Here is a 10430-nt window from a genome sequence, read left to right on the forward strand (position 1 = left end):
AGTACAGTTGAAAATGGGATTTATCCGTGAAGAGCACACTTTTCCAGTGTGCCTGTGGCCATCGAAGGTGAGCATTTACCACTGAAGTTGGTTAAGATGCCAAACTGCAGTCAGGTCAAGACCCTGGTGAGGACGACGAGCACGCAGATGAGCTTCCCTAAAATGGTTTCTGACAGTTTGTGCAGAAACTATTTGGTTGTGCAAACCCATAGTTTCATCAGCTGTCCAGGTGGCTGGTCTCAGACGATCCCGCAGGTGTAGAAGCCGGATGTGGAGGTCCTGGTCTGGCGTGGTTACACGTGGTCTGCGGTTGTGAGGCCGGTTGAACGTACTGCCAAAATCTCTAAAACGACATTGGAGGCGGCTTATGGTAGAGAAACAAGCATTCAATCCTCTGGCAACAGCTCTGGTGGACATTCCTGCAGTCAGCATGCCAATTGCATGCTCCCTCAAAACTTGAAACATCTGTGGCATTGTGTTGTGTAGCAAATTATAGAGTGGCCTTTTATTGTCCCCAGCACAAGGTTCACCTGTGTAATGATCATGCTGTTTAATCAGCTTCTTGATATGCCCCACCTGTCAGGTGGATAGATTATCTTGGCAAAGAAGAAATGCCCACTAACAGTGATGTAAACCAATTTGTAAAAATAAAAATGTAGAACATTTTGAACTTTTCTGCAATCTTTTATTTCTTGACGCTACAAGGGACAATGAAACCAATGAGCAGTGCAATCAACATAGAGCCCTCCTGAAGAGAAAGGTCTTCAGTCCCACTTTTTAGGCTCGATTGATGTAATTATAATCTGCTACTATCTGTCATCTGTTGTGAAAGAAGTACACACATATTTATAATAAAATAAGCATGTATTATTTATTATTTATTCAACATTATTAAGGCATGTATACAGACGTGTGTATTATCACTGTCTGTACTTTAAAGGCAATGTGCAAAATAACTTTCTATTATAATACAGTATTTACAAAATACATATTTCAAAAAATATTTACACAATGCCTCTAAGGCAATGGAAGAACATCGCAACACTGAATCAGTGTTGAAGTTTTGTGTCCACGTAACAGGAATTCTATAGGCTTGGGAGAGGAAAAGGCTAGTAGTACTGAGGCTTACTGGGAACTGAAATCCTGAGCCTGGTGCAAGGTGAAAAGGTGGAGCATTTCCGTAATGCTTACCTGATAGTTCCTTTGTTCTATGCTCATGGTACAGAATCAACTATAACTATATACAACTACATTTTAGTAACTTTGCGTTATACATTACATGTTCAAATCTGCCCTTATAGAATGATGCATTATTCTTACAGTGCTACACACTTATTTTGGTTTGCAACTGTCTCCCACGTACTTTTAAATTCTTATTCTTATTCTTATTCTTCTTCTAAGAAATATTGACAGAAATCACTTTCTATTAGTAATTGAACAGACTGAGTGACTCTAACTTCAACCATAAAATTAGACCTACAGTATGAGGTATGGGGAGTTTCTGGTTTGACAGCTTTAAACCACACACAGGTCACAATGATCTTTTTTCATTCTGAGTTACAGTATTACACTAATGCTGTACTGTACAGCACTGTAACGTTAAGTGCCATGTCTATGTACTTGAACCAGTCTATCATTTCCAAGCATTTCTGCTACAGAGAAGGACCTCTACAGATCATTACCGGGCTCAATTCCCATGATGCTTTATATCATGTCTGATGTCTCAGTCCTGTGAAGCATTGTTGTTGTTGATGACTTTCCTCTTGCGCAATGACACCAGGTCATAGAAGGGATCCTTGGTGATACTTGCTCTGAGGGAAAGACAGAGAGAAGAATAAGACAAGTGTCCAAATGATAATCATCAAGTTCACTTTATCCTATTGATTGCCAGTTGTGTCCTGGTGCCCGGACACAACTGTCATTTGGGATGTCATGTGTGAAGTGTATGGCGTGTAGTACAGGTATGTGTTAAGCCTGGGTTGAGGTGTCTGACCTGATGGAGCCTATCCAGTCATCTCTCTCATCTGCTGTGGCTGCACTCATCCTGTAGTACTGGTGTTTCCCCTCCACCACCCTGCCTCCGTTCTCTGTCTTGCACGCCTTGATCTTCTGCCCTCTGGGGTTGTAGATCTCTAGACAATACTGCTCACAATGAAGCACACACATGCATACAAATGTTCACAAAACACCTGCCCAAGCCAAATTACTGGTAATAACTTCTTTTTTTTTTAAAGGAAATGATCCCATAGTATATTGGTCTAATTACTCCTAATCTTCCAGTTAAAACCTTCCTTTCTCATACGGAGGCTATGAGTCATACAGTGCCGTGACAGCTAAGAGAGTAGCTTCTGTAAATGTGACTTCTGCACAGACTATGAGACTGAAACACCATAGAACAGGTGGCACTGCCATAAACCTTAGAAAGAAGTATGCAGTCAGTGGAATACACTGTACCTGTTTGGTAGAGTCTTCTATCTCTCTTACACTGAGGTTCTCAAGGGGAATGATCCCAATGGGGTCTTTATCCTGAGGGAGGAGGAGAGAGAGATGCGTTGGTCAAGAACTATCACTTAGCAGTAACTACTAACATCTTTTATCCTAAATTACATTACTGGCAAACCCTATAACAAAGTTGGGGGTATAGCATACTCACTGTGGTATACTCAAAGTAGTACAGACAGTTGTCTGTCAAAATAAACCACCGCCTCTTCCATGTTTTCACCCTTCCTCCTGCAAAGAGGAAAGGTTAACATTTCATTACACAAATAAAACGTTTAATCATGAAACTCTCCATCCAACACGCTCCATAAAGGAAATCAGATCATTCAGTGGTAAGCTTGTTTTTAATGCTTGGTAATGGCACAATTATAAGACAATTCTCTCATCTAAAGATATTGCTAATCATCTCACCCATTTTGAGCAGCCAACCCTCTCTGTCCGGGTTGAAGAAGGTGTGTGTGAGGTCGTTCCCATCATCCTCTGGAATTTTGAACGGCTCGTTCCGAATGCTCTCATAGAGTTTCTGGATTTAATGAGGTAGTAGATGAGAGTTACTGTAACTACAGCTACAGACAACAACAACCAAATAGGGGTCACATTCTGAGAGTGGAGTTAACTCCTGACCTCTGACCCCTGAGGCCTCACCATGAGCAGGTCGTTGGGCAGGTCACCCCCGTTGTTGATGCCTCTGTTCATACTGAAGAAGCGCTCCAGAGTGGGCTTGTCCTTCACGTTGGGGTTATGGAGACTGGTGTTCAGCATGATGACGGCAAAGGACAGGATGTAGCAGGTGTCTGTTTGAAACACCCACACATTTCCTTACTGTTTGGTCAATGATATGTATTTGCATCCTTAATCAGCATCACCTTTGTGAAATGATTTGAATATGCCTCAAAATGTACTCCTCAACCCCCAACCCATCTGTCTTGCTGATCTGTCAGTGTAGGGAGTCAGCAGCATGGTAGAGGAGGCTGGTTCCTGTGAACTACAGTACTGTACAGTACCTGTTGACTGGAAGACCCCTGCATTACAGTCACAGTAGCGTGTAGCGAATGCCTCCATCATCCTATCAATCTTCTGGGCTTCTCCAGGGAGACGGAAACTCCACAGGAACTGCCTACAGGGATGAGCCAGGGAAGAGACAGGAATCAGACAGGATTGACTGTGGAAATTTATGTAATAATGAGAATATATTCATGTATGAGTGTAAGAGATACACCAGTGTAGTGCAGCACTAACCTCAGTGCCTGCACCAGATTCAGGTCGGAGAATTCGTGTAGTTCTACAAAGGCTTTCAGAGTTTGAAGGTGCATTTCCTCCCTGCATGAACACAAACAAGAGTCAAATCAGTGATATAGAGATTATTTAGTTAATGAGTGGTTATGACAGTCATCATTATCCCCATCAACAAAGCCATCATTATCCTGGTCATGTTCAGAAGCATTGTGTACCTCTCTCCTAAAAAGTTCCCAATGGCTGTCTTGTTCAGTCCTTCCTCTTTGTATAGGAACTCAGCCACTGCCTCTGCTGTCCACTCCAACAGGTCATTGTCAACCAGGTACTGAATACCCTGGAGGAAGAGGCCATGACAAGTCAATGAACATGTATGAACTTGGAAGATATGAATGCATTAACGCATATTTGTATGTGGAATAAAAAAATTGCAGAAATAATAATGAGGTCCAAAGCACTGTGATGTGCGGTAGTGGTCATGCACATATGAAATATTCTGTATGCATTGTCTGCCATTCTGAGAGAGCCACCAGAAGTAATATATCTTCTTATATCTAAACAATGCAGAGCTTCCAGCTAAAGAAACCAATGATCTGCTTGACTCGATCTCTAGCCTCTGCACACACCCACACATAGGCTTTTCTCCAGGGTGGTCATACAGGCCAGGCTTTTCTCCAGGGTGGCCATACAGGCCAGGCTTTTCTCCAGGGTGGTCATACAGGCCAGGCCTTTCTCCAGGGTGGTCATACAGGCCAGGCTTTTCTCCAGGGTGGCCATACAGGCCAGGATTTTCTGCAGGGTGGTCATACAGGCCAGGCTTTTCTCCAGGGTGGTCATACAGGCCAGGCTTTTCTCCAGGGTGGTCATACAGGCCAGGCTTTTCTCCAGGGTGGCCATACAAGCCAGGCTTTTCTCCAGGGTGGTCATACAGACCAGGCTTTTCTCCGGGGTGGTCATACAGGCCAGGCTTTTCTCCAGGGTGGTCATACAGGCCAGGCTATTCTCCAGGGTGGTCATACAGGCCAGGCTTTTCTCCAGGGTGGTCATACAGGCCAGGCTTGTCTCCAGAGTGGTCATACAGGCCAGGCTTTTCTCCAGGGTGGTCATACAGGCCAGGCTTGTCTCCAGGGTGGTCATACAGGCCAGACTTTCTCCAGGGTGGTTATACAGGCCAGGCTTTTCTCCAGAGTGGTCATACAGGCCAATCGTGTCTCCAGGGTAGTCATACAGGCCAGGCTTTTCTCCAGGGTGGTCATACAGGCCAGGCTTGTCTCCAGGGTGGTCATACAGGCCAGGCTTGTCTCCAGGGTGGTCATACAGGCCAGGCTTTTCTCCAGGGTGGTCATACAGGCCAGGCTTGTCTCCAGGGTGGTCATACAGGCCAGGCTTGTCTCCAGGGTGGTCATACAGGCCAGGCTTTTCTCCAGGGTGGTCATACAGGCCAGGCTTGTCTCCAGGGTGGTCATACAGGCCAGGCTTGTCTCCAGGGTGGTCATACAGGCCAGGCTTGTCTCCAGGGTGGTCATACAGGCCAGGCTTGTCTCCAGGGTGGTCATACAGGCCAGGCTTGTCTCCAGGGTGGTCATACAGGCCAGGCTTTTCTCCAGGGTGGTTATACAGGCCAGGCTTGTCTCCAGGGTGGTTATACAGGCCAGGCTTGTCTCCAGGGTGGTCATACAGGCCAGGCTTGTCTCCAGGGTGGTCATACAGGCCAGGCTTGTCTCCAGGGTGGTCATACAGGCCGGGGGGACTTTATATTATGGTTTTGGCCTCTCGTCAGATGAGAGGAAAGGAGGGGTGTTTGTGGTTTGAGCAGGAGTGTGCGCCTCCACTTCTCTTCACGGAACAGGATGTGGTTCTCTCTCGTTTTCTCTGCCTCCGCACAGTTGCACTTCTGCACATAAGTCACGTCACTCGCTCAGCATTCATTGGTTTGTGTCAGATGATTTGTTCTGTCATCTTGCAGTTAACTATTTAAACTTCTAGCTGTGGCAAGCCTCTGTCAGTAGAGATGTGATAATTATACAGATATTTACTACTTAAATGTTATAATTGAAGCACTTCACATTTCGGTACATATCTGATCCGTATGTATTTGTGTTTAGTGTATTCCATATTGAGTAATGTTATGACTTTGTCTTACCAGAGAACCTCACCAGGAAAAACGAAGGGCTCTAATTACAGTGTGTGACATGGGCTCACCTTTTTAGGGTCCATGTTGAATTTCTTTTTCCCACTTAAGAACCTCTTGTTTCTCACAACATTTTTGCTGAAGAGAGACAAAGACAAAACATAATAAATATTGACAAAGGATAATTACACCACTTTTGCCCATGAGCGTTATACTAGCTACAGTATGTGTCCACTGCATAAGAGATGACACAGTGAGAGTGAGACAATTAAAGGAAGCTGGGGTTGTCCTGCCTGGAACATGTCTCAGTGTTTCATGCTGCTGACATATAAGAGCTTTACCACATTCCTGTAGCTGCTAGTGAAGAAACAGGAAACACACATATACAGAGGGGCCTTACAGATGGGGGGCAGAATCTGTTCTTGTTCTTGAAGACAACGCCCCCAGAGCCCACTTATAAGGACGAAGAGGTGACCACAGTAGGGGAGGGGGCGGGGGGGTTCAGGGGGTGCACCTCTACTCCCCGCGGCCTCCATGCCTTTCTTAGTCTGAGTTAGGGAGGGATAGGACGTCAGAGGAGCCTCTTTGTCAAGATGGATGTCAGGGAGTATTGTTGATCTGGTGTTTGTGCTGTGATAGATTCAAAAGAAGCTACGACACACTGCCAAGTGTTACTGTAGCTAACTCTCCCACAGAGGAAGAGGCCTACTGGTCAATGGTAACCTATCCGAATGAGCCATTGTGCAAGCTCTAACTTACTTCTCCTCGTCCGCCTCAATGTTGTGGATTTCCGTCATGACGCTGTCGATCTCCAACCTCAGCTTCTACACAAGGGGAAATGATGTCAAAGGGATGAGATGATAATGTGTGGTATTTTAGCCATAGCCGACTCAAGCCCTTGGCACATACAGAGGTACAGGGTCAGTCTACACATAAAACTGGATGTTTCTGAGATGTTGTAACTTTTGAGGGAGGCTTTTGTAAATGTAATAACTGTTGTAGGTAATGTCACAATACAGCTAGTTTTATTCTGGCAAAATGCAGTTTCATAAAGCATTTTGACTGTGCAAAAAGAGCCCTCGTTGAGAGCATGATGTACTATACCTGAATGTCATCTAATAGGTCACTCTTATGAAACTTCATGGTGTCTATCTCCTGCCTCTCCATTGAGCTAAGCATTGTGGAAGCTGTATAATTGATTATACACACAAAAACAAACATACAGACAAAACCATCATTATCATCCAATGCATAAATGAAGCAGTCAGGCAAAACCCCTGAGATCTAATTGAGACATCTTCCTGTATACACTGAAAATATCAAAGGTGTCAGAAATGTGCCTTGACAACCACCCTCACACCAACCCTAGCATACAGTAACTCAACATACTGCACTTCTCAGCACTAGCTAAATATAACTGCTGAACTTCAGCTTTTTATAGAATGAGCCCCAGTAATGTCCATTAGTAAGTGATCTGCTCTAGTCTTGTCCTCATAACAGCTTCTCACGGTTTTTAGATGAGGGTTATTCATTACTCCCTTTTCAGGTTATAACTAGACAACACAACATTAACTAGACAATACAACATTAACTAGACAATACAACATTATAACTAGACAGCACAACATTAACTAGACAATACAACATTATAACTAGACAACACAACATTATAACTAGACAAAACAACATTATAACTAGACAATACAACATTATAACTAGACAACACAACATTATAACTAGACAACACAACATTATAACTAGACAATACAACATTATAACTAGACAGCACAACATTATAAATAGACAAAACAACATTATAACTAGACAATACAACATTATAACTAGACAACACAACATTATAACTAGACAACACAACATTATAACTAGACAATACAACATTATAACTAGACAACACAACATTATAACTAGACAAAACAACATTATAACTAGACAAAACAACATTATAACTAGACAATACAACATTATAACTAGACAACACAACATTATAACTAGACAAAACAACATTATAACTAGACAAAACAACATTATAACTAGACAATACAACATTATAACTAGACAACACAACATTATAACTAGACAAAACAACATTATAACTAGACAATACAACATTATAACTAGACAAAACAACATTATAACTAGACAATACAACATTATAACTAGACAACACAACATTATAACTAGACAAAACAACATTATAACTAGACAATACAACATTATAACTAGACAACACAACATTATAACTAGACAACACAACATTATAACTAGACAATACAACATTATAACTAGACAACACAACATTATAACTAGACAACACAACATTATAACTAGACAATACAACATTATAACTAGACAACACAACATTATAACTAGACAACACAACATTAACTAGACAATACAACATTATAACTAGACAACACAACATTATAACTAGACAGCACAACCTTAACTAGACAATACAACATTATAATTAGACAACACAACATTATAACTAGACAACACAACATTAACTAGACAATACAACATTATAACTAGACAACACAACATTATAACTAGACAATACAACATTATAACTAGACAACACAACATTATAACTAGACAACACAACATTAACTAGACAATACAACATTATAACTAGGCAACACAACATTATAATGACACAATACAACATTATAACTAGACAATACAACATTAACTAGACAGTACAACCTTAACTCATAATACAACATCACCAAACTCCATCTATCTTGGCAATTAGATTGTTGAACACTATAGTGTAAGCAACACCTCTGAACGTTACTTGATAGTCAGTAATGAGAACTTGAAGTATATAAAGGCTATTTGACAACAATAAATGTCTCTATAAAGTCAGGTGATGCTATAATAAAGTGAATAACATTCATCACTGTGGTAAAAGTGATCAAAACAAACCATTTGAATCCGTTGAACACTGCTGACTTTATATATATATATATATATATATATATATATATATATATATATATATATATATATATATATATATATATATATAGGTCAAGGTAAAGAGATTGAACACACAATAGTCACTGTAGACTGTAGTGAATATCTATTGTGAAGACAGGTACTATATCAGTACACTTTCTTATTAGTGTATTTCATTTTCATTTCTCAAGTAAGATATTCACAGCAACAACTCAAACCCCCATTGTCTACTGACACTTCAACACTTCATCATCTTACATAAAGACACTCATGTATTGTTCATGGTGTTAATCCCCAGATAATATAGCCTAATTAGGGATGTTGTTAAATTGCAAAATGGACTGTAAAAACGTAAAAACCTTACATTTTCCCCAGAGGAAGCTGTCTTTTCTTTGGCTGCCCATGTTGAAGGTGTTGGAGAGAGACTGTGGCTGTACAGGAAACATGTGTCAGTGTTGAAGTCATGTAGCCTACTGCAAGAAGGGCAGTGTCAATAGCATCCTCAAAACATAATGAACTGACCACCTAAAGTCAGTGCTGTTACGGAAAAAATTTGCATATACTGCACAAGTAAAGAAGATGTGTGTGTGTGTGTGTGTGTGTGTGTATTGACTGGTGATACCAGTTCGAGATAGATCTAATGCACAATATCAATAATTATTCAGCAGTCAGTGTGAAAATGTAGCCAACATAAGTGACCTTAAGTCATTTGAAAATCCCTTGTGCTGAACTCAAACAAACACAGATTGAAACTCTGGGGAGACTAATAGATCAACCAACTGCTTACCTTCATAAATAGATGTATGAGGTCATGAGAGAGTAATTACGTTCTGACAACACTCATGTAGACATGTACAGTAGATGGGAAGAGTGCTTCAGGCAGGGGTGGAAGCCACTTCTGACGCCTCAAATCAAGTACCATGCACAGACCTGCGCAACTCAAACTGTCAGTGCGTTTGTAAATTCAATCTGGAGTGCCAGAGGGCGCTCAGTGTGCTCTGAGCGTTTGTTTCGCTCTTGGGGGGAGGGGCGTTCAAAGCGCACACTGGACGCTCTTGCCAATGAGTATGGTTGATCCGAGTGTTCTGACCTCACAATGGCAGTCATGCACCCAAGCTAATAGGCTAAAGTTGGCTAGCTTCCTAGCTACTTCCAGTCATGAACGAGAGAACGCCTCGATCTGACCATTTTACTCACCCTAGCAAAGCTGGTTAGGCTGTTTTCATGTTTTCTAGAGCGTTCGTGACTGTAACTTTGCTGATGGCAACAATTTAATAATTTTTCCCCGACGTTTACCGACACCGGTCATATTCAACGGGTGTTGCATGTTCGTAAATTCATCAATTACTCTGCACTACTGCACACTCAGACGAGAGTGATCTGAAATCGGAATAGATAGCAAGAGCACATTTTACGAACGCACCCCTAGGCATCAAAAGTGATTTTTATAAATCCACTACTTTTTGAAATTATATAATTCCCTGACTACTTCTTAGCTAGGTATAAAATAAGCCTTTTCAGATTTTTTATGTTCATTTGCAGATTTCTGCAACAATAAAACATAGAACTTCTGTGAGTAAAGGCT

The 10430-nt window shown here is 41.5% G+C and overlaps 1 protein-coding gene across 2 annotated transcripts; it reads right to left on the reverse strand.

The window, feature by feature from the left end:
* Positions 1 to 663: 663 nt before the first annotated feature.
* Positions 664 to 9878, reverse strand: LOC110538588 (cytohesin-3). Of its 2 annotated transcripts, none has more exons than XM_036938661.1 (14): positions 9633 to 9878; positions 9210 to 9276; positions 6968 to 7050; positions 6623 to 6687; positions 5935 to 6001; positions 3951 to 4069; positions 3739 to 3819; positions 3504 to 3616; positions 3145 to 3293; positions 2911 to 3022; positions 2654 to 2730; positions 2455 to 2526; positions 1994 to 2142; positions 664 to 1811 (listed from the first exon to the last, which is right to left on the reverse strand). In XM_036938661.1, exons 1-14 carry the CDS (start codon positions 9636 to 9638, stop codon positions 1724 to 1726), a joined length of 1248 nt encoding a protein of 415 aa, XP_036794556.1. In that variant the 5' UTR covers positions 9639 to 9878; the 3' UTR covers positions 664 to 1723. The 2 variants fall into 2 exon arrangements, with proteins under 2 accessions (XP_036794556.1, XP_021481170.1); XM_021625495.2 differs by having other exon boundaries at positions 9210 to 9318; positions 9633 to 9829.
* Positions 9879 to 10430: the final 552 nt, after the last annotated feature.

Source organism: Oncorhynchus mykiss, chromosome 12 (genome assembly GCF_013265735.2).
Source record: "Oncorhynchus mykiss isolate Arlee chromosome 12, USDA_OmykA_1.1, whole genome shotgun sequence".
Taxonomy (NCBI): Eukaryota; Metazoa; Chordata; class Actinopteri; order Salmoniformes; family Salmonidae; genus Oncorhynchus; species Oncorhynchus mykiss.

What these genes read in the sequence shown, in the direction of transcription:
- LOC110538588 (XM_021625495.2), bottom strand. Translation starts at nt 9,291, where the DNA reads ATGTTTCCTGTACAGCCACAGTCTCTCTCCAACACCTTCAACATGGGC. An exon ending in ACCTATTAGATGACATTCAG is followed by an intron (nt 6,688 to 6,967) that starts GTATAGTACATC and finishes CCCCTTGTGTAG; the next exon opens with AAGCTGAGGTTGGAGATCGA. An exon ending in ATTGAGGCGGACGAGGAGAA is followed by an intron (nt 6,002 to 6,622) that starts GTAAGTTAGAGC and finishes GTCTCTCTTCAG; the next exon opens with CAAAAATGTTGTGAGAAACA.